This window comes from Petaurus breviceps, unplaced genomic scaffold (genome assembly GCF_028583685.1).
Source record: "Petaurus breviceps papuanus isolate PSGF00001 unplaced genomic scaffold, PetGlider_PUasm1.0 173, whole genome shotgun sequence".
Classification (NCBI taxonomy): domain Eukaryota; kingdom Metazoa; phylum Chordata; class Mammalia; order Diprotodontia; family Petauridae; genus Petaurus; species Petaurus breviceps.
Genome location: NW_027185759.1, coordinates 36403170 through 36428753, shown reverse-complemented (window position 1 = coordinate 36428753; position 25584 = coordinate 36403170). Strand labels below are relative to the sequence as shown.

General features: G+C 38.1%; 1 protein-coding gene across 10 annotated transcripts in view; it reads right to left on the bottom strand.

The window, feature by feature from the left end:
* The window catches only part of NAALADL2 (N-acetylated alpha-linked acidic dipeptidase like 2), a 1484638-nt gene that overhangs the window by 477784 nt on the left and 981270 nt on the right, over nt 1-25584 (bottom strand). For all 10 annotated transcript variants that reach the window (XM_069083604.1, XM_069083606.1, XM_069083602.1 and 7 more), the window contains one exon: nt 14484-14634. In XM_069083604.1, the coding sequence (XP_068939705.1) occupies nt 14484-14634 (151 nt within the window). The remainder of the gene's footprint in view (nt 1-14483; nt 14635-25584) is intronic.

The window sequence follows — 25584 nt, the reverse complement described above, 5'->3', positions numbered from 1 at the left end:
CCCCCTTTTTTTGCCAATGGGTTAGTAGGGCAAAGGGAGATATATGGGTAGATATAGAGTAGAAAAAATGAGAAAGCACTGAGGCATTGTTTTCAAAAATTGCAAAAAAGTCAAAAATTCAAAAACTTTCAAAAAAAGAAAGAAGCTCAAGGAAGCAAGACAACTTTTAGAGGTTGAAGATGATCTTAGATATTTTATTATTTTAAAAAATGAATTTATTTATTTAGAGTTTTCAACATTCATTTCCACAAGATTTTGAGTTATAATTTTTTCTCCCCATCTTTCCCCTACTCCCCACCCCAAAACAGCAAGCCTACTGAATACCCCTTCCCCCAATCTCTTCTCTCTTATATCCTCCCCCATAACCCCCCTAACTTGCTAGTAGGGCAAGATGGATTTCTATACCCTGGAGGCTGGTATTTTATTTCCCAGGTGCATGAAAAAAACAATTTTTTTAAACATTTGTTTTTAAAACTTTGAGTTCCACATTTTTTTCCTTTCTTCCCTTCTCACCTGCCCCCACTGGGAAGATAAGCAATTCAATATAGGTTGTACCCGTGTAGTTACCTAAATCATTTCCATAGTAGTTATTTTGTGAAAGACTAACTATATTTCCCTCCATCCTATCCCACCTCCCAACTTATTCTATATTCTCCTTTGACCCTATTCCTTTTAAAAAATGTTTGCATTTAACTACCCTCTCCCCCAATCTGCTCTCCCTTCTATCATCCCCCTCTTATACCCTACTCCCCTATTTTCCTGTAGGGTAAGATACCCAGTTGAATGTGTATGTTATTCCCTCCTTAAGCAAAATTCAATGAGAATAAGGTTGTCTCATTTCCTCTCTTTGCCATGGTAGAACTCTGCTTCCAGAATGGAGAGATTGGTCCCAAATCACTGTGGTTTTCACAGCTGCCAGAGCTATCGGGGGGATGCCCTCTCTACAGCCTCCACAAGCTCTGGTACACTGGCCACACACCCCAGGACCACCACCCAAGACCACGATCCAGATTCAAGTAGGTTAAAGCAAGAGCAATTACCTTCTTAATGGTCACTTGGTCCCAAGATCTACAGGCCAGGAGCTCTGGAAGAAGCCATGTGGTGCAGCTGCCATACCTCTACCGCTTCTCACCCCAGTGGCAGGGGCCAGACCACTCTCTTCTGCTTCCCCTCCATGTTCTAACAGAGCTCACTACTGACCTTTTACTTTCTTTGGCATTTATGAGTTGAGAAGTCTGGAAGTTGCCACAACTACTGATGATTCACTCTCTTGAAGTCTGTTCAGGCAGCTGCTAGTGAGGTCCCTCCTGGGGCCAGAACCTTGTGGCTCACATGGGACCTAGCTCAGCTCCCAGCTCACTGTGATAGACCCTTTCTGACCACCTGTCAGATTCTTTGAGTGGGAGATTTGTTTCTCCCTGTCTCTTTGTGGGTTCTGGAGCTCTAAAGTTTGTTTAGAATCATTTTTTTTACATGTATTGGAAGTGACTGGAGTGGTAGCTCACTCCAAGTTTGTGCTTCTACTCCGCTATCTTGGCCCCACTCATAATCTTAGATACTTTAAAAGAAAAACAAAATCTACATAATAGAGAACTACATTTTTCATGTACAATTCTCTTTTTCTATGTTGCTGCATGTATGCAAATGCCCATTTATGGGCTGTTTGTTAAGTTCAGAATAAAAAGGTTTTAAAAAAAATAAAGTTTCTGCACCTAAAGAATTTATCCCATTGTGACTGAGCTTGTGATGAGCCCCCAAGTGCAAATTCACAGCCCAAAGCTAGGCCCAGACCATATTTTCCAGCTTGGTAGGATCTGTCAGAACTTAGACCAAGTCACCATGACTCCTACCACAATGAGACAGAAACTCTGATCATTTAATAATTGAAGTTATAATTAAAAGCATGACTATAATATATCTCCAAAATGGACAGAATAACATAAGGAAAAGGTAGAGGGATTTAAGAGTTTTATTTAGTTCTTTAATATTTTTGTATCAATAGTCCTTCTGCCTCACTAATCATAAGTGATAAGTACTGATAAATACATGCTTTCATTCTCTAGAGGAGGAAATGCCATCTGAATTTTCTCAAGTCATCTTTATATCACCACAAGGCAGCCATATTTTTCACTTTTTCAACAAAATAAACTTATATTAAGAAATATGCACAGGAGGCCATTCAAGTATTTTTAAAATTTTTATTTTGTTCCATCTTACATTTTAAATCCAAAGATTATTGGGCAAGGTCAGCAACAGACTGGAACAGATCCTGCTGAGTTAAAGATTAGTTAGTTGAGCCGGCTTTGCCAGATCCTAGACCATATCAGAAAAAAAAATATTTCAATTATAAATCTAATTACAACTTTAATTGTTAAACAGTCACTCAGATTATGTTTTGCTACATGGTTTGCACTGTTTCTTACTGACTCATAAAGCAGGTGTTTCAGCAGGTGTTACCTCTGGGGCAACCACATCACTTGACTGCCACAGAGATCTTAGTCTCTCTCTCCATGGTCTATTATTTTTAGCAACACATGACAGCTATAGATGCTGCAATCCACCCACCCCCAACCCCCAAGAGGGTGAACTATGAAGCATATCACTTTGTATTCACTGTAGAGGCAGAATGAGGGAAGAATTGGGGAGGGTACAAATAAGGCTCTGTCCCTCTAAATACATCATGGAAGGAGGAACACATTAGGTGGTATTGCAAGGAAAAAAATTCACTGATACTAATATTAGGTCACCTGTTTGCAGAGCCCTGCTCGACCACTACTGCCTATATGACATTGGACAAATGACTTGACTTCCCTGAAGCTCACTTTCATTGTCTGTAAAATGGATGATGGGGTAGGGGGGAGGATATGGAATTATCTGGGCTCTTAGATTCCCAAAGATATTATTTTGATTCCATGATGCAGGCCCATTTCAGAAGAATCTCATAAAATGCAAATGCCCTCAGAGCCTTCTTCTACATCTCACTATGTGAAGAACATGTTGTAAGTAGCCTAGATCTCATTCCCTCTCATTTTTCCCCATCAGATTTCACCTCATCTACCCCCAAAATCACCAAACCCTTTACTAATCTTCCTCTTTATAAGTGTTTTTTCTCTCCTACTTACACATCTACCCAGGTATTTTATGCCTTTAAAAATCCTCAATCTCAAAATTTAAAATCCCCATCTTCTGAAAATATACTTCTATATCATTCCTCCCTTTCACAGACAAATTTCTAGGGAAGGAAAAAAGTTGTCTAGTTTCATTCCTGCCATTTCCTATCTTCTCATATTATACTTGTCAAACAAATGAAATCTGGCTTCTGACCTCATCACTCAACTGAAACTAATCTCTTCACAACCACCATCCATCTCTTGATTGCCATGCCTATTCTGAATCCTCATCCTAAATGACCTCTTGGTAGAACCTGGCATGGTTGACTTAACTCTCCTTGACTCTCCTCTCTAGGTTTTTGTCCTGCTGCTGCCTCTTGGTTCATCTCCAGCTTTGTGCCCCTTCCTTCTTAGCCTACTCTGCTGAATCATCAGTCGCATGCCACCTTTGGATTATGGCTCCCTAAGGCTCTTCTACTTTCTCTTGGTGCTCTCATGAGCTTCTATGGGTTCAATTATCATCTCTATGCAGCTGATGTCTACACATCCAGCCCCAGGATTTTTCATGAGCTCCAGTCAAGCCCCACATCACCAACGGGCAACTAGACATTTATAACTGGATATTTGATAAGCCTCTCAACAATGAGTCATTTCCAAATGGATGTTCCATGAGCCTCTCAAACTCAATATGTCCACAATGAAAGTAATAATCTTTTCCCCAAAACCCTCTTCCCATCAAATCTAGTCTTGTCTTTCTATAGTCAACCAGGAACATTATCTGGGAGTCTTGTTCTATTTCCTCACTCTTCTTCATCTTACATATCCAAAACACAGCCAACTAACTGTTGGTGTAGATTCTCTTACACAATCCTTTTCTTTCCACTCACACAGTCACCATCCTAGTTCAAGCTCTCGTTACCGGTCATGAAGGCTATTATAATAGCATTCTGATTGGTATAACTATACGAAGTAGCAACTTTCTAATGACATCCCCAACAAACCTTCTGAAGTGAAATTCCTAAACCAGACATTCAAACATGCCACTTCTCTGTGGTTCTCCATTGCCTCTGTGACCACATATAAACTACTCTACTTGGCATGTAAAGCCCTCATTCCATGTTTCTACCTTGAGTATAGTTGATCTTGTTGCTGGGCCTTTCACATGATATTCTACTTCTTATCTTCGTGACTCAGTATAGTGGGGCATCCTTGAAATGCACCCCTTTCTCACCTCCACTTCCCAGAATCCCTAGCTTACTTCATAGTTTAGCTTCTACAGAAAGGTTTTCCCCCTGATTCCCCCAAGCCCCAGCTGCTAGTGCTTCCATAATGAAATGACCTTGTGTTTACATTGTAAGTAAGAAGGATTCTGTTATCCTTTTTAGCATTAGCTTCTCAGGATGCAAGGCCATAACAATCTCTAGTTTCCAGGTGTAAGATAATATTCCCCAGGCTCATGACTTGTAAATATCTCCACCATACTTGCAATGAGATACAGGGGTGACAAAATGTGATTTTTACTATGTTTGTGCTGAATGATGATATTGCTAAAGTTAACCTGTGAGCTTCATGTTGGCAAGACGCCTTCTTTGTCTGTTGCCCTAGAAAGCAAGTGGCCACTGGTCAGTGAGTGGGAAATCCATAGGGGAATAGGACAGTGTAATGCTGTGTGTGCCCCAACCAGCCCCCATTGAGGCTTGAGGGATTTAGAGGAGTGCACAAGCTGGAATGTCGTGCTTGCCTCAACTGAACTCACTGAGACAGTGAGGGAGCTGCTCCCCCCTTCTCGCTGGCCACTGGAAGAAGGGTGATTAGAGAATACTGTAGGATTTGGTGCTCCCATTATGAGCAATCCCTCTAAGTAGACCAGACTAGAACAAAGTAAGAATATTAAACCCTCCATAGCTATCTTCCTGTCTGCTCAGATCAAGAGTGAACCTGTTAGAGGTTGGAGTCCAAAAATTCCAGTGCCACCCACATGTTATTTACGAAACAATGGCATATATTAGTATTTACTTCTGAGTTCATTTTGTCTCCTCAGATAGTAGGTAAGGTTGTTCAGCACAGAGGATGTTTTGTTTTGCTCTTTGTATTCTAAAATCTTAGCAGAATGCATGGTACATAGCAAGTAATTTGAAAAAAAATCTGAACGACTGAATGATTGATGAATCTATTCATATACACATGAATCTATAATATTACCACCTGCGTCCCCAAATCATCACTTCCTATTTCTGAGTTATCAGGAAGAAGAATGTTTTCCTCATCCTCAAAAGTACATCTCGCCAAAGTCTACCATTAAGCTCTAGCCAGGTCTCACAATCTTCCTACCTCTTACATTAGAATGAGATTATCTTTGGGTGTGAAGGACCTCTGTCACATGGCTATGCACTTGTGACAGTTTTCAGTGTATGTTTGCCCTCCTGAGCATTGACACATGATTCTCCTATAATAATAGCTCATTTGAAAAGTTTATTTTTCAATCCTAACTCAAAATCTTAGGACCAAGTGGCTGTTGATAGGCAAGACAAAATGAGAAAACATTTATCATACAGCATGCATCTCTCAAATGAAATTGCATTAGACTGAAATTTACAATAGCAGCAGTTTGAAGCAAATGCAATAACAGTTTTAAGTAGCATTACAAGATTTATTTTTACATGTTTAAAATTCAAAAACACATTGGGGAATTCTGGAAATGGAGAATGTTTCATTTAGGAAATCTGCACGGTGTTTTGTTTCAACACTAAACTGTAAACAGCTGTGTTAAGAGTAGCTAACATGCATATGCTTTTTGGATTTTTAAATTTAAAGACAGGCAGTCCTCAATTATACAGGGTGATAAAGGAATTAATTCTGTGGATAATCCACAACAAAAGGAAATCTCCAAATAATTTATATACTTATCCTTACATGTTCAGATTTATTGCTACACATAATTCTTCCATATTTGTTCATTCCTTCATTCATCAAACTTGTTCTGAAAACCAATTATATGTCAGGAAATTTATTACATGATGGAGGTGGAAGGGGATATAAAGAACAATAAGATATAATAGGAATATATGATTCTAAGATCATAGATTGTGAACTGGAAGGGACCAGAGAAGGCTTCTTATCCAACCCTCTCATACTGCATGTAAGGAAATGAGCTTGGGGAGATTCAGCTGCTTCCTCAAAGTTATACAGGCACAAATAGTTACTGGTGGGATTTAGATGGAGTAAGAATATAATATAATCTAAGTTCACCTTTTCACTACCAAAGACTGTGGTGGACTGAAGCCAAGATGGAGAAGTTCCTCTGTGTAGATAGAGACCACACCAAGATGGGGGATTTGACCTGGATAGAAGGAAGGGTAGGTAGAAAGCATGGGAACATGGATTGGGTTGTTGAAATCTTGACTTAATAGCTTTGGTTATAGTTATGGAAATGGCACACTACAAGTTCTGGATGTAAGCAGGAGGATACACTTGCATTCAGCAGCTGGAAAGAGGCAAAGCTACTAAGCAATGACTTTGCAAACTTTTTCCTTAAAAAAAAAATCCAGCAGCACAAAATTGTTGCATTAAACTTCAGATTTACAAGTTCAGAGTAGAAAAAGTTAAAAAAACAAAGTTTGTACAAAGCTTTTAGAATTTTATAATATGATAATGCATATATGTGTATAAGTATACACTAGACTCTTTAAATGTACCTATTTTCAAATTGAAAATATAACAAAACAATGATTATGTATAATATATAGGGATCATGGCATATAGAAATTAATAATCTCATTCACACAATGTGAATTGTCCCCAAATTTATCATTACCAATTTTACAGATATGGATGTACATATGTATGTATGTACATGTGTATGTATGTGTGCATATGTGTGTGTGTGTATATATATATATATATGTGTGATACAAGTCAACTAAGTGGCACAGTAGATAGACTTAGTCAGGTCTGGAGTCAGAAAGACTCATTTTCCTGAGTCCAAATATTCAGACACTTACTAGCTGTGTGACCCTAGGGAAGTCACTTGACCACATTTGCCTCAGTTTCCTCATCTGTAAGATGAACTTAAGAAGGAAATGGCAAACTACTCCAATATTTTTGCCAAGAAAACTCCGAATGGGGTGATAAAGAGTTGGACATGACTGAAATGACTGAATAACAAAATGTGTGTATATGTATATAATGTGTGTATATATAACATGTATATATATAGTGTGTATATATAGAACATATATACATATATTATCTAAGAATTATCATGAAGTCAAGCTTTGAACATTAAGAATATAGTCACTTTACTTCCTTCATCACAATGATAACACAATTTCTTTGAAAGAAAATCACACTGGTAATCCATGTCAACAGAATGGAGTTTTTATTGAATTGAGCTGTTACATTTCAGTATTTTAAAATGGATCCCAGTTTCCATCAATGCTTCCTGAGAATTCGTCATGAACTAATTTATATTCTTTTGCCACCTAGATAGGAATCCTATTACCAAGGACCTTATCTTAAGTAAAGGGGTCTCAGTGCTCATAGCAATGGCACTTTGCTATTTACATATGAAGGCTGACAAATAGGTTGCTTCATATCTTGGTTTACTTAGCTCTTTTTGTGTCTGAAGATAGATTTACACTCTGAAGTGAAGCTATAGAGAAACTAAACATATCTTTAATATAATAGGTTCTGCAAGAGAAGAGACATAGTGCATAAAATTAAGTACTAAATATGTGCATATATTTAAATATAAGGTACATATTACATATGGATAAACTCATACAATAACTGCCATATATGTATGTATATGCATGTTTGTATAAATGTATATATAAACACAGATGTATGTATGTATATATGTATGTGTATACACACACATATGTTCCAAAAACAGTGTTCCAAAAACCCTGGTCTAATTTTATGCCTTAATAACTGAAGGCATAAGTGCTACAAACAAAAATATTTGAAATGTTAATTATTTATAATAATTTTGCTTTTTTAAATTAAAATTCAACATAACCACCATCGAGTGTTATATATCACTCCAGTCAATTTTTAATTTTGTAAAATCTTTCATGAATTATTACTCAATTCCTGAGAAGATTGAGTTTGTAAACTTAGCCTTGAGGTCATCCAAAGAATGACGTTTTGATGCAAAAAAATGACAGCTTTGATGGAACCGCACAGTCTACTGGAATCAGATCAAGTGACTAAGGTAGTCAAACAAGAAGACCCCCTTTATTGATCCACCAGTCTGAGAAAGTCATCCAGAAACTGATACATGTGTAATGCATAGTAACAGGGTGCCCTCTCATCAAAATTAAATATTTATTAATCAACATTCACAAAACTATGTGTAAAAGAAAATTAAATAAACATTGTGATGTTTCTATTTGTAGCATTTATACCTCTTAAAATGTTAACATTTATGCATATATATGAGCATGTGTGTATATATATATGTGCACGTATGCTTATATGTATATATATGTGCATGTATACATGTGGGTCTTTCCTTCCTCCACCCCCAGTCCTTTCCTCTTCTTTCTTTTCCTATTACCACCAAAGTACCACCAAAGACAGGACTATCCTCCCAGATACTCAGACTCCACCCCTTGTTACTCTCGCCCCATATCTAATCTGTAAATCCTGCCAATTCTACTTTTATAGCGTCTCTTGCACCCAGTCCTTCTCTCTTATAACAATGCTGTCCTCCAGATACAGTTCCTCATTTCACATGTGGACTATTGTCATAACCCACTGGTTGGTCTTCTTGCCCTAAGTCTCTCCCCACTCCAGTCCATTCTCCACTCAGCTGTACAAGCTGATCTTCCTAATGTATAGGTCTACCCATGTCACCTCCTTGTTCAGTGAAATCCAGTGGCTCCCCATAAGCTTCAGGATCGACTATAACATGCATTGTTGAGCTTTTAAACCCCTCACAAGCTGGTCCCCTCCTATCTGTCTAGTCTCATTTCACCTTTTATCTCCCTGCCTCCCCACATGTGCGTGCATGCACACACACACACACACACACACACACAAGCACACACATACTCTGTATCCAGTTACAGCATCCTCTTCAATGTTCCTCAGACAAGATACCATATCTCCTTAATTCTCTCATTTTCATTGGCTGTCCTCGATGCCTGGATCTCTCTAGTTCCTTATCTGTATGTCCTGATCTCCATGGGTTTACTCACTCAAACTCTAGCTAAAATCCCACCTGCTACATAAAGCTTTTTCCTAATTCCTCCGAATGCTAATTTCTTCCAAATTGAAGGCTTATTATCTCCAATTCCTCCTATATATGTCTTGTTTCTATGTAAGTAGGCATTTGTAGGTAGTCTCCTCAGAGGTTCAGAGGAAGAATAAGTGTTTTTGCTTTGTTTTGGACTCTCTGTATCCCCAGGGCTTAGCACTGGGTCTGGCATACAGTAGGCACTTAATAAATTCTTGCTGACTGACTGGCCGACTAACCGAGATGGTATCTTAAAGTCTGCAAACTGATTTACATTGTATTATATTATTGGCGCTTCACAGCAACTCTGGGTATTTGGTGCAAAAGTCATCATGATCCTTTTATAGATGAGGAAACTGAGAAAAGCAACTTGCCCAAGGTCATATGGCTAGGAAGTATCAGAGGCAAGATTCCCATTCAGGTCTTCCTGATGTAAGGCCAGGATGTAATTCATATATAGGCACATATTGGAAGAGGCTGATAGCTTTGTTTATAGAAATTATTCATTTCTATTTACAATAAATCTTTCAAGCTTAGAGAATCTGTGTAGTGTACTGCGGTGGGATCAAAATCAAACAGAAAAAGTGACCATTAATCTGTACAGGGGGAACCCTGCAAGGCACATATTGATTTAGTTTTAAAATGCAATAGTATTTATATTTTATTTGTTTTATTGCATATTTTCAATTCGTTTTAATCTGTTAAGACCACACTCAGTATTGTGGGCCATATGTGGGCCATCAGCTGTGTGTTCCACAATCTGGTGGAGTAGCTAGAAAGCTGCCCTTGGAACTAGTTAGATCTGACTTAAAATCTTGCCTTTAACCCTAGCAGTGAGACCCTAGGTAAGTGACAACTTCTTCATGCTCTAGATAAATCTCCTTGAAATAAAGGCTCATTTGTTTTTCTTCTTGTGATGTGGCATGGCTAAAAGTCATGAAATGACCAGTATTTCCAGAATACTAAAGTCGACGATTACAGAAAGACATTAGAGAGGTGTGTAGTTCTTATGATGGAGCTGTTATACGTACCAACATAGAGTTAAATAGGAAAGGAACCAAGGATGTCATGAAACATTTGATGGAAAAAGAAGGTGGGCCAGTCATGGAGCGAAAACAGGAGATAAATGATGGACAATACAATACGTGTGCTTCGCTGTATCCACACAATATTAGGAGACACAGAAGAAGACTTCCAGCACATTGGGTGGAACCTCTCCCCACACCTCCATGGGGGAACTAGGGAAGGATGTGGACAAAAGCAGGAGATGAACACATGCGAATGGCATCTGGTCTACACCAGTGGCATCAAACTCAAACAGAAAAGGGCCTTGTGGTTCGCATGTGGGCTTGAGAAAACTACACATTAACATTATTTTGCACTTCATTTTTATTTATCTGGCTAAAAATTCCCAATGACAATTTCATCTGGTTCAGCGTACATGTACTTGGCCTGAGTTAAGTTTGACACGTCTGTTACAAACCACTGAAGGGAGGAACTGTATTGATAAGATCATAATTCCAACAACATATTAAAGGGTTTTCATAACACGTAGAAAAAGCGCAATTTTTATGCACAGACACAGAGGGAGATGTAGAAAGTTTGGCAATTTTATATTTGTAGGCTCTAACTCTTCCCCATTATCCATAAGAACTTGATAAAAACTTAAAATAAAACCGGCAGTAGACTTTGATCACCACTATGTGTGAAGCCTTCACCAAATGGCACATCAAACAGCTACTGTTGTGTAAAGAAATTAAACTGCCTGAGTTTTCTTGCTCTCTGAGTGTACCATATCACCTTAATGACCTTGTATTGATAAAGCATTTGAAATGAAAATTGTGCAGGATATAAGAACTCTTGAATCTGGGTGTAGTTTATGGTAGGTTTGGAAATTCTTAAAGCAGGCTCTGGAAAGTATTCTGTTATGGCTGACATAGTACATGGAAAACTGAAAGAATCTTTGGGGAAGTACTGAGTCAAATGCAGCTCATAAGACATAAAAGTACATAAAACAGCACAAGTTACCGTTGATCAATAACCATAAGAATGCTTTCTACAAGCTATTAACCAAAATCAGTCAACAAACATTTATTAAGCTGCATTTATATGCTAGGCACTGGTGACAGAAAGACAAAAATACCCTTAAGGAGCTCACATGCTGTCAAAGAAGATAACATATATCCTTATTCAAAATGTATGCAAAACAGAAAAGAGGTAGGTTTGGGGGTAAGGGAGGCATTGACAGTTGGGGGAATCAGGAAAGATCACTAGAGGAAGCTAGGAATAAACTAATGACAACAATTATACAATGTTATATAAATAAATACATCCTTACATATTAAATGGAAACCTTACATAACTGAAACCTTTTTTTAAACTAAAGCAGAAAAGGTACTTTACAAACCTACTATCTCTATCTAAATTCATTATCCCCTCCCCATTTATTTACTTTATTTTTAGTTTATGGAATAAAACAAGTAAATGAAACTGTATATCTATTATGTGCAACTTGGCATTCCTTTTAAATGTATAATAAAGTTATCATGTGAATTTCTTTTTTTCCTTTATTTTCTTCCCTTCCTCCCACTCTAGAGATGGCTACAATTAAACAGAAATAGTGTGTGTGTGTGAAATTATTCTATAAATACTTCTATTTACCATTTCTTTGGATGGATGCAGATAGTGATTTTCTTCATATGTCATTTATGACCCAGCAATACCACTACTAGGTCTATTTTCAAAGATGTTTGGGAAAAAAGGAAAAGAACCCATACATTCTAAAATGTTTGTAACAACTTTCTTTGTGGTGGCAAAGAACTGAAAATTTTAAGGATGCTTTCAAGTGGAGAATGATTAAACAAGTTGTGGCATATGATTGTGATGGAATGTTATAAGAAATGATAAACTCAGTGATTTTAGAAAAAACATGGAAAGGCTTGCATGGAATAATGAAGAGCAAAACAAGCAGAACCAAGAGAACACTGTATACGGTAACAGCCATATTGTTTTAAGAATGACTAATAAAGTCATTTTGACATTATAAATATCCAAATTAACTTAATTCACTTTTAGTCTATTAGATAAGTCAGTCATGTGGAAAAAAATGTGTTAAAACTGATGGAAATACTGAATCAATTGCACCATCAAGATATTAAAAGAATTAGTAGATGGCTTCCAATATATCTGCCAGATTCTCCTTGGAGGATTTTTGGGAAGTTATGAGAGACTCACACAAAACAAAGGGGTCTGATGGAGTTACAATCTGTACCTAGGGAGGAAGTAGTCACATATCAAAAAAGCCATAAATCCACCAAATCAAAAAAAAATTATGCTAAATATTATTTTTGAAACATTGTTTAATAAAGAAGCATTCTTGAAATAGTTCTGTAAATCATGTTAAATACCATTTTTCTCTTTGGAAACGTGGAAGCCAAATTGATTGGGACCAGTGAGGCACTAAGAGAAAGGCCAATTCTTTTCCAACTGAATGCCAAGGCATTCCATGTTTCAGCTATTCAAGACTCCACTGAGGAAACCAAGCAAATATTTATATTTTCCTCTCTTCTTGTCATGCAACAGTTTAGAATTGTCTCAGTTGATTTAGCACCAATTTGAGGCAGTCTTTAGACATTTGTCCAAGTAACTGGACCAAGGATACCTGTGAAGTCTTGTCACAAATGACAGAGTTATTTTTCATTCTTTTCAGGATATTTGGGTTCAGAAGTGATGTTGAACAGACAGTAGATAAACAAGCCACAGACCCACTGAATTGTAACACCGGGAATATTAAATAAAGCTCATAGTCTGATATATTTTGCTACAGTACGAACCATGGAGAAGAGCACTTGAGGCTGTCAAACAAAAAGGATTATAGTGAGTAGAGAGACAGAGATCCAAAGGTTCTAGCCTTATACTCACAAAATCAGTTGTTAACACTTAGTATTTGATTACAGAGTGGATTATACCACATGTAGACCTTAGTTTTCAGTTCTCAGCCTGGTATCGCTTTCATTGTAAATTAATGAAATAGTACTCTGGTTTATAAATCTATCCCAGTTGAGTATAGTTAGCATTAATCCATTCCCAAAGACTTAATCAAACTTGATAAAAGTCAATCTGTGAACTAATAATGTCAAGACTCTGCACAATGGTGACCCCATCATTGTAACTTAATGGGAAACATCTGACAAACCTGACTGAGAAAATTCTGACAGGAGCTAATTCTTTGAGGATGAGCCCTGGTCCAAGGTTCAAGAGTCTAGAAGCAATTAAATACATTTCTACATAGACTATGGAAGATAGTGGTTCTGTGTCTGCGTTAGGTGGACCAACAAGCTCTAATTCTTCGGTGGACGGGCAGACACACATCATACTATCCTTTCTTGTTTTCCTGACTCACAATTTCTCTGATATGATACACCACAAATTCAACTCCATTATTATATTATCAGCTAAAATGAAGAAACTGGCCCACTTTAGGGGCGGCCAGGTAGCACAGCGAGTAAGAGCACCGGCTCCAGTGTTGAGAAGACCTGGAGATCGAATCCCAGGCTCAGACACTTAGCACCCACCCAGAAATAACTGGCCATGTAACCTTGAACAAGTTACTTAACCCCAATTGCTTAGGGGCGGCCAGGTGACTCAACGAGTAAGAGCACCGGCTCCAGGGTTGGGATGACCTGGATCAAATCCGGGTTCAGATACTCAGCACCACACCCAGAAATAATTGGCCGTGTTACCTTGAGCAAGTTACTTAACCCCGATTGCTTACCAAAAAAAAAAACAAAAAACAAAAACAAAAAACTGTCCCACTTCATTAAGATTTAGTGATAGAGACAGGACAATATAAAAATGATAATGATTCTCAAAATACTTTCATCTACCGAATAAAAATGTCATGAGATTTGCTATGGACAACAGATTCCTTATGTGATGAAAGTATTAACTAGATGAAGAGCAAATTTAATAGTTTTCTTAAGAAACTTTTTCCCTAGAATCTTCTGGTCAATACCTCTTGGTTATTAGCAATCACTGTTGTCTTTAGTCAAAATCATTTCGTTGGGTCAAACAATGTAGAATTTCTGTCATTTTCAAAACACTTCAGTATTAGGAAAGAGGGCTCAACTCACCAATACTGGGGTAACCAGGTGTAGAAGGATCTCCTCCAGGATTCAGTGAAACCATGAAGGGGCTGCGGCTAAGGTTGGTAGTCTTTGGTAAATCGCAAGGATCGACATAAAGAAGAACGCCTCCAAATCCAGCTTTTTCCAGCAGCGAAAGCTAAGGAGGAAGATGCGAAAAAACAATGTAAAAAAATGTGATGACTTAAAACACCTTTGGGTTAAAAGTAAATGAGGTGGAAAGAGGATTATATTCATGTTTTAATAGAGTTATAGGCTCATAGGACATTAGGAATAGAAGGAAATTCAAAAATCTTTTAATTAAGAAACCTCAAACACACATTGGGGTTTTCTTGGCAAGAGATAATAAAGTAGTTTGTCATTACCTTCTCCAGCTCATTTTACAAATGAGAAGATTGAACAAACAGGGCTAAGTGACTTACCCGGGGTCACACAGATAGTAAATGCCTGAGGCCACATTTGAACTCAAGAAGACAAATTTTCCTGACTCTCTAGATCTGGCACTCTAGCCATTGTGCTACCTAGCTGCTGCCATTATTTAACCAGTTGCAAATCCATCTAAGTGTTCCAAATCCAGCTCCACTCCTATGCACTTTGGCCAAGAGGTTAGTATAGAAATAAGGTATCCAAAAGGACAAAAAAAAAGAAATAAGGTATCCAATAATAGGCAAATCTAGTATTCAGACAGATCAAGGTAGCTGCCCAAGTGGCCACTGTCTTGTTCAGATCAACTAAGATCACAGATTTAGAGTTGGAAGCCAATGAGTACAACTCTCTTATTTTACAGATGAGGAAACAAAGGCAAATAAAAGTTAAGTGACTTGCCCAGGATGAAAGAACCAGTGTCTGCAGCAAGATTCACAGCCAAGTCTTCCAGACTACAAGTCCAGTTCTATGCCATCTAGTTGCTATAGAGGTTAGGTATTAAGTTATTTAAGGCACCTTACTGAAGAAACGACAGTGATGGAATAAAACTAGTTTCAATGATCTTGCTTGTCCATACACACTCCACCCAACCTGCTTTTCCCCTCCTGTCTAAGACACTCTGCTATAGGGAGGATAAAAACAGGTAATGGTTACAACATGTACTATGTCCCTCCCAATGCAATACTGAGGAAGGCACTTTGTAACATATGAAGTAAAATGCAAGTAGAATTTACTCTTTACTGATCTTACATGTCTTGAAAGATCAAGCTCTTTGAGTTTAGCCTTCATTTCTGACAATCATTGTAGGCTTCATTAGACACTTTATTGATTTGCTTATGAGAAAGGCAGGTAGCACCATATTTGGTTTTGCTTCTTGGTTCTCCAGTGGGTCTGCTTTAAACAGGGATGTTTCATAGTAAATGCTTCAGGACCCCCAGGACACTCTGCTGTGAGCACTTAGATGCAGTAGCTAGAACAGTCAGTGGCTCACCTCCCAGGGGACCACCTCCTCAATCCCAAGATTCAAACAGGAGCTTTTGTTAAAATTGCTGCAGCTTGGGGCAGCCAGGTAGCACAGTGAGTAAGAGCATCGGCCCCAGTGTCAGGACGACCTGGGGGTTCGAATCTGGGCTCAGACACTTAGCATCTACCCAGAAACACCTGACCATGTAACCTTGAGCAAGTTACTTAACCCCAATTGCTTAAAAAAAAAACACATTTTTTTTAAATTACTGCAACTTTAGCATGCACTATTGGAGATGGAATATCCATGGAAATGAGAAGTAATATACTCTGGTGAAGAGAGAACTTTCAAAGCCAGAAAGAACCAGATACAAGTCCTTTCTCTGTCACACAATTTCTTTGAGACTGCACAAAATTACATAGTATCTTGGTGTTCTAGGCAGTTCTCTAGGACAATAAATTTTAGGGGACATACTGACCTAAATTGATAGAGGAAATTTCCTATGCTGAGAAAACCACAGGTCCATACCCTATTCCTGTTACAGAAGTGTTTATATGCCCATGCATAACAAAATTCGGAATATTTTAAAACATTTTGCCCACCCCTGTAGGAAAGAACCATTCCCATTTTATCTTATCTTCTGTCATCTTTTGTGAAATATCTAATCTATTTCAGCTGGGAAAAGAAATTCCTGCATCTTTGCCTCAAAGATTAATTCATTCAATCTAGATTAATTCATTTACACTAAAGAAAGGGATATAAATATGTGGGTGGGGAAACAGGAACAGAGTGTGTGTGTATGCGTGGAAAGAGAGACAGAGAGAGAGACAGAGAGACAGAGAGAGAGAGAGAGAGAGAGAGAGAGAGAGAGAGAGAGAGAGAGAGAGAGAGAGACAGAGAGAGAGACAGACAGAGAGAGACAGAGACAGAGAGAGACAGAGACAGAGAGAGAGACAGAGACAGAGAGACAGAGAGAGAAACAGAGAGAGAGAGACAGAGACAGAGAGAGACAGAGAGAAACAGAGAGACAGACAGACAGAGACAGAGAGAGACACAGAGAGCGAGAGACAGAGACACTGAGAGACAGAGACAGAGAGAGACACAGAGAGACAGAGAGAGACAGAGACAGAGAGATAAGAGAGAGATAGAGAGAGACAGAGAGAGACAGAGACAGAGAGTCTCCAATTATTCCTGACTCCCTTTCTCTAGATATGGTCATGTCTTTCATGGAGCAGCTGATTTCCCCCCCATTATTTATCAGATGATCAGTTTGACTAGTGACACCCTCTGCTATGTGAGAAATTTTGGACTGCCCCAAGTACTAGCATGAGTACTTGGTACAGAGCTAGCACAGATGGACTGAAATGTTCACTGTTCAATTCCCATGTTTGACCTGCAGATTGCATGGGGAGGAAGCACATCCCAATGCAGCAAAAAAAGGTTTGCCCCAAAGGCTGCCTCTGGGGTAAGGATAGAATGATGTATCTGTATATTCTATGCCCACATCTAGTTAGATTGGTTTTATTTCACTCTTTTTTATTGTCTCTTTGTCTCTCTGTCTCTGTCTCTGTATTCCTCTTCCTCGCTCTCTCCCTCCCTCTCTTTCTCTCCCTACATATCCAAGCAATTTCCAAACACTGAAATTTCTTCATCCATAACATCTCTCCCATCTGACTCTTCCCTCTACTCACACTGATAGTTCAGGCTTTCATCACTTCTATCCTAGATAATCACAACAGCTTCTAAATACTTGTCCCTGATTCAAGTATCTCCCCATTTCAATCTAGCCTCCACTCTGTTGCCAATTATGTTTTCCTTAAGCACAGATCTGACCATATCACTTTTTTTTTTACTCAATAAAATCCAGTGGCTTCCTATTGCCTTTGGAATAATATAAGCTACTCTGTTTAATTTTTAAAGTCCTTCAAAGCCTGGCCCCAAACTATTTTTCCACCCTAATTGGGAATTACTCTCTCTTTTCCACACTGTTACAGAGGCCAAATTGGCTGCATCTTTGCACTGGCTGTCTCTTATGTCGGGAAGCCTCACTTCCAGCTCACAGAATCCCTTGGTGTTTCCAAGTTGCAGTTCAACCACCACCTTCTGTATGAAGCCTTTCTTTAGAACTTCAATGCCCAGGGCCTTTGTTCCCAAACTACCTCATATTTAACGACTTTGAATTTATTTGTATCCATTTTCATAGTTACCCTTTATATAATCAGGCGATTGATTCTTACTCAATTGTAAGCTCCTTAAACATAGAGACTTTGTCTCATGCAATCCTTCATTTTAAAATCAACACGTAACTACCAAAACATCTGCCATCTGCAAGAAGACACTGAAGGACATAAATTGTAACTTTGGTCTTCAAAGACCTTGCACTTGGCAGATGTTCATTAGACATACTGGTCTTCCTGCTGTCCCTCACACGAGTATCTTTGCCCTGGCTGTTTTCCACACCCATGATGCATACCTTTCTCAGTTCTGACTCTTCTAATACCAAGTTACCATGAAAGCTCAGCTAGATGCCATCTTCTACATGAAGCCTTTCCGATCGGCTCTATCTATTGATGTCTCCTCCTTTCCACCCCTGTCATTATCTAATATTTTGCATCTACATATATATATATGCATCATTTCTTCAGATAGAATGCAAATTCCTTGAGTGTAAGAACTGTATTGTTTGTTTTTGTATCCCTAGCCCCTGGCACAGTAAATGGTATATATCAGGTGATTAATAAATGCTTATTGATTCATTCATTGATCAGGCAATAATTTTGATAATATTTATTCCATTTAGAAGTTACTCCTTTTCTAATTACATTTGTTATTTGAAAATAAAAACACACATTTTTCCAAAGAAGAGTCAGAGTGTACTTTAAGTGACTAGGAAACTTTGGGATGGTCACTTTCTGAAAGAGAAAAGGCATGCAAACATCAGATACCATCATCTATTTTTCTTCTTAGGGCAGAAAAGGCTAGCTGGAATAAACAATGTTCACTTTGAGGGGATGAGAGAAATCATTTATGTCTACATTTTTTTTTAAATCTGATGTTCCAAGTCACATGACCTTAAGAAAAAAGTGGCAAAAATCCATTTTTAATTTGACAGTTTCTGAACACTAGATTGAATGTCTAATCAACCTGCTGTATTTCCCATCCAAAATGTCTAGGGGTATAGTTCAGAAGTTTCCTGTGCTGAAGTGGTAGTCCAGAAGGTGGCTACAGTCACAGGCAGACCCCTCCACCCCACCTTTCACCCCCAGGTACTGTATTAAGTAAGACAGGAAGCTCTGCAGAGGATGCATCCTGCTCCATGCCCGAGTGCACAGAAATGATGGAAAACAAGATACCTTTGCTGCATATCTCAAAACAACCTCCAGTCTAATGAATAGCATTACAAAGCATTGTACAAACAAAACACAGAACAGAGCAAGGAGTGAAAAACTGAAACAGGAGGAAACATTAAGACAACTGATTTTATGATTGACAGTTTCTTCTCATGAAGGTTCAACAAGGCAGAAAATGTATTTAATGTTCTGCCATAAAAAGATTAGTGATTCCCCAAATAGATACAGGCTATCTCATTTGGAGACACCTGCACCTATTAGCAAAATACTATTTAAACCCCCATCCTATCTTTTCAGGGTATTTAGAGAAGCTTCTGAATATGACAATAAGGATCAGATGGAAGTCAATGTGTCTTGTTATTTCTTCTTCCCTTCCTATTGTATACACTTTGCTCAGGTTGTGATACCAGGTTTGTTTGAAAGAGAAAGTAATTTGTTATAGTACAGCAGCTTTAATAAATGGAAATTTCTACAGCAGAACATTGTGAGATGTTTAAATATTAACCAGACATATTGCTCATTCCCTCCACTAGATTTCAGAAACTTAATACAAATTAAGTGCACACTTTATTGCTAGATCTTGCTTACCAGGGCTAAGAAATCCACAATGTTCAATTCTAATTAAAAATGAAATTGAACTGTAATTCCCTGGAAACAAAGGCTGATCAGACTCAATAAGCTTTACTTAATTTATTTCAGAAACAAAATAATTGAATTGCTTCTAGTCAAGGACAAAAAAATGCTTACACTGTTATGAGTGCATGGCCCCCAAATCTTTTACATTTCTATTGTATTCTCAAATTGTCACAATAGATGGCATCTTTGAAAAGTTACTCATAATGTCCCAGTTGAATCAGCACTCAGCATTTAAAACAGTAATAATCATAATAATTAATAATAACCAAGAAGAAAACATCATTCAGGAGAATTATGCTATGTAGCAATGTATGTGGAAAAAAAGATCACCAAAAATATTTCTTACCTTTTAAGGTATATATGAGAAGTTTCATCAATTTCTTGGTTTTGGATGCATTTTAGAATATTAAGACTGGGAGAGATACTTTAGGCATCATCTTCTCAACCTCCACATTTTACATATGAAGAAAGGTTGTGACTTTTCCAAAGTCACATAGCTAGTTGGGGTCAGGTTATAATAAGAGCCCAGAACTCCTAATCAACAGTAAGGTCAATGATTTGTATCCCATTGGAATATAGCTGCACATTACTAAAATGATAATTTGTTGTTGTCCAGGCATTTCGGTTGTGTGCAACTCTTCTTTTCCCCATTTGAGATTTTCTTGGCAAAGATACTAGATTCGCCATTTCCTTCTCCAGTCCATTTTATAGATGAAGAAACTAAAGCAAACAGGATTAAATGGCTTGTCCAGGGTCACACAACAATAAGGATTTAGGGATGAACTTGAATCTGAGGCTGAACTTGACCTCAGATCTTCCTGCCTCCAGACCCTGCACTCTAGCCACTATGCCACTTAGCTGCCCTTATATTTTAAGCACAAATATCCCCCCCCAGAGGAGAGGGATAATTAATAAAATTTTGTGAATGATAAAAACAAGAATTCTATACTTTATTTTCCCATCTCTTTTTATTGCACAAAATAGACTTGAAGCATACCTGGAAATTCAGCACAGCAATGAAATTGTCCAGTCTTTGAGGGGGTTTTTGGTCTACAGATTACTCTAAACTGGGAGAGTCCATGAATCAATCAATCAATCTATATACATATATAATCAATATCAATCTATACCATCAATCAACAAGCATTTTATTAAGCCTCTATGTAGGCATTACATTGGATACTGAGAATTCAAGCGCAAAAGTGATACAGTAAGTGACCTCAAGAGTCTTTCATTCTACTGAGAGACAACACACACATATTAATACAAAAACAGATAGGTGTGGATAAGTGTGAATAATTAATCCAATGAGCTGTTGGCATTAGTCAAATACACACTGTGTATTTCCATTGGGCTGTATCTAATCAATTACTGTATTTGACATAATTATAACTTCATATGGTGTGAATTTGAACACGCAACCACTTCACAGGATTAATTTTTCACACTAGTGGAAAGATAACCAAGACACCAGGCAAGAGAAGATATACTTTTTGTATCTAATCCTGCTAAAGAAAGGTCTACCACAATGCTTATACATAGTAGGTACCCTATATATGTTTGCTGAATTGAAGTTTTGCACTGAAACATTGAATGAATAAATAAACATTTCTATTTGGATTGAGTTAACTGGTTTTTTTAATCTCTTGCCTTTCAGTGTCTATGCTGTGTGACCATGAGGAGGTTGCTACCTTTGAGGTTCTGAACAAGTCACTCTTCCTGCACATTTAAGTTCAGACACTCAATGATTCCTCATGTTCCTTCTAATTCTCCATCCTAAGATCCTTGGTCTTTTACTCTTGGCAGTCCAGCGGAGTCAAAATCTCAATTCCTAGCCTTGGGCATATTTTGGAAATAAATCAAGAGAGTTAACTCCTAGCAGAAAAGAGAAGACATTGAGCAGGGTGGGGATGGAGGATAGAAGTCATGTGTCACTCTGGTAAAAAGTATGACCTTGAGCAAGGAGGCACTCATTGCTAAGGATGAATTCTCTCAACTATCAAAGGAGGATAATAAAATATGAATTATCTGCCCTACACATTGTTGTAAGACTCAAATATAATAATGCTTATGAGAGTGCTCTATCCACCTTAAAGTGTGATCTGCCTGTTAGCTTTGATTACTCAGGCTTTTGGAGGAAGCATAAATGTTTTTGAAGAGCAGTTTTATGTAGGTTTCCTATCCTATCATTTTGCTAGTATCATAAATAAGGTGGTAGAGCGGACATGTTTGTGGGCTGCCAACATTGTGTAGACACACATATAATGACTATTAGTATAAGTAGGGGTGTGCTGTAGTAGAAGGGACTTGGTTTTGGAAATAACAACATTTGTGTTTTACAGCCAGCTCTGCTCCAAAAGCCAAGTGTAAACTTGATCTTTCTGTGACTTGGTTTCTTCATCTGAATACTGGGTATTACAGAATCTCTGAGTTAGAAGCTACTTCAGAAATATAACAGCATGGTTTGATGTCATTGAACCTGGGATTGAAACATTCCCCTGCCATTTAAAGAAACAATACCTATATAATCATGGCAAATCAATTAGGTTCTCTTGACTATAATTTCCTCATCAGGCAAAAGACAGTTTGAACGAGATGACCTCTTAACGTACCCACTCCAAAGGTAGGATCCATAGATCTACCTAGAGTACTACATATGTCTGAATGAAAACCCAGCAGCAATTCCTACAAAGGATCATCCAGTCCTCAATTCAAGATCAGCAGTGGTGGCAGACCCACTACACCCTAAATCAGCTCAATTATGAAGAGCCCTAATCATTAGGGCATATTTCCTTCTATCTAGGCACCTGGGTGGTTCAGTGTATATAGTGCTAGACTTGGAGACAGGTAGACCAGAGTTCAAACTTAAGCTCAGGCACGTGATAGATGTGAATCTTAGGCCAGATGCTTAATTTCTCTCATCAGTAGTTTCTTCATGTGAAAAATGAGGATTATAACACCTGCCTCACAGGAGTGGGAGACTTAAATGAAGTAACATATGTTAAAAGCTTGGCAAACCTTAAAGTGCTATGTTAGCTATTAATTAGTTATTATCAATGACTAATGTTTAATATAACTTTTAATTTTATTATTTCTAAATATTATTGATATTATTAATTTAAAAAAACTTGTTAGCCAGAATCGCCTTTTCAACAACTAATACACAATGATCCTTGTTTGTTCTTCCAGTACCAAGCAAATCCTATGTAATCTCCTTTCTACATAAGGATCCTTCAAAAGCTTCATGCCTCAGTTGCCTTATAATGATGTTGTATGGTTAAATCACATATATAAAAATCCTTTGAAAAGTAGAAAGGACTAAATAAATTTGTATCCAAAAATCTGAAGTGATTTTAGTAATAAATTCCAAAATAGCTTTTTATTGGATGATCTTGAAACATTTCATGAACATCAAGTCTCATAATGACAGAGCATCATCTGCATGAGATCCACAGCATCTCAACAGAATATGGTTTAACTATCCCTAGAAGAAAAAACAAACAAGTGAATAAAGAATAATAAAATAAGTAATTTCTATAATTTGTATCAGTTAGGTGACACAGATGGAATGCTGAGCCTGGAGTCGAGAAAATATGAGCACTAGCTGTGTGACCCTGGGTAAGTCACTTAACTTTTTGTTTGCCTCATTTTCCTGAACTATAAAATGAGGAATAACAGAACTGACTGCCCAGCATTGTTGCAATGTCAAATGTGATAACATTTGTAGAGATCTTTGCACAGTGCCTCGTACACACTAAGTACTTGTAAGTGCTAGCTATTATCATGCTCATGACTGTTATTATTGCCGGGATTCCCCCACCTAGGAGCTGGTTATGATCTAAGTGGAGGCATGGAATAAACTCTTCAGTTGGAGAAGATATAGGTTATTCCCAATAGTTAAATATTGGGCTTTTCTTCAACACAACTATACCTAATGTTCACCCAGTATCCCCTTATGCTCCTCTCACCCCCCCTCCAGCTGCTCGGCAAGTTCATGATCTCCATCTTTTGCCTCAGTAAACAGCCCCACAGAGCTGTTGGTCAACAGGCCGTTATGACAGAACCACTATTCAGCACCCAGAGCAACAGCCAGGTAGATGCCATGGGCAAAAATCCCCCTCCTTCCCATCTCAAACACTCCCACTATAAACTCATCCAGCTTTGCTTTCCACCCCATCATTTTGTGGCTACCACAGGAGTCCCTCACAGGATTGGTTCAAGTCTCCATGGCAGTGGCTGGGGAATAAGTGCCCTGCCCTGTTTCTATTTGGGGTTTGACCAGAGTGAGTCACACAGTAGTATAAAGTTTGTTTATTCATAATTGTTTTCACACTGTCTTCCACATTAGACTTTGAGACCCTTAGGGTCTAGCCTTTGCCTATTTGAGGGGGTAGGTATCTTTAGTGCTCAGCACCATTTCTTCTGATGTTTCAGTCCAGTTTGACTTTCCCATGATCTCATTTGGGCTCTCTTAGCAAAGATACTGGAGTGGTTTGCCATTTCCTTCTCCAGCTCATTTTACAGATGAGGAAATTAAGGCAAACAGGGTTAAGTGACTTGCCCAGGTTCACACAGCTAGTAAATGTCTGAGGCCAGATTTGAACTCAGGAAAATGAATCTTTTTGACTCCAGGACCAGCATTGTATCCACTGCACCACTTAGCTGACTCTTAACACTCTACCTGGTGCATAGAAAGTACTTAATAAATGCTTATATACTGACAGACAAAAGTACATACAATATGTGTATATGTATGTGTGTGTACTGTATATGTATGCATATATGTACATGTACGTGTATGTGTATATATGCATGTGTATCGATGTATGTGTATGTGCATCTGCATGTCTATGTGCATCTATATGTGTATGTATATATGAATGTGTATATGCACGTGTATGTGCACATGTAGGTGTATGTACATGTGTATGTGCATTGTGTGTGCAGGTGTATGTGCACCTGCATGTGTATGTGTATATACATGTTATGTGTATATGCATATGTGCCTGTGTATATGAAGGGCACATGTATGTGTGCACATGTATGTGTATCCATGTGTGTACACATGTATGTGTATATTGTATGTGCATGCATGTATGTTCACGTATGTATTTGTGTGCGTGTGTGTGCACGTTATGTGCGTGCACGTGTATGTGTGCGTGTGTGTATATATTTGCATATATGTAAATAAATATATATGAGGGAATACTCTTTTAAAAAAGATAGGAATATGCAATGAAAAATGTTTGGAGAGCAATAGTATAGACTAGGGCACTATTGGGTAGATAAGACATAGAGCCCACCCATGAGAATATGTGGAGATACTGCAAATGGACCATGAGCTAGGTCAAGTTAGGAATGATCAGGAGTAAGAAAATACTATGGATTGCTTCTACAAGATCATAGTTCTTTTAAAAAACCTTTTAATAACCCAAAACTTCCCCCAGAAGCAAAGGCCCATCTGTTTAATGCTAATATTCTTCCAATGATATTATAGGTCAGGGAGTCATGCAACAGCACAGACTATGCAGAATAAAAAATGAGGATCAGCCAAAGGTGCACGGAATAGATGGATGGTGGACATGAGCAAGACAAAACAGAATACAAAATAGGGATTGTGCAGAAGTGGTGAAGAGAAAGAAGAGAGGAGGAAAGAGGAGGGTGAAGGAAGGAAGGAAGGAAGGAAAGAAGGAAGGAAGGAAGGAAGGAAGGA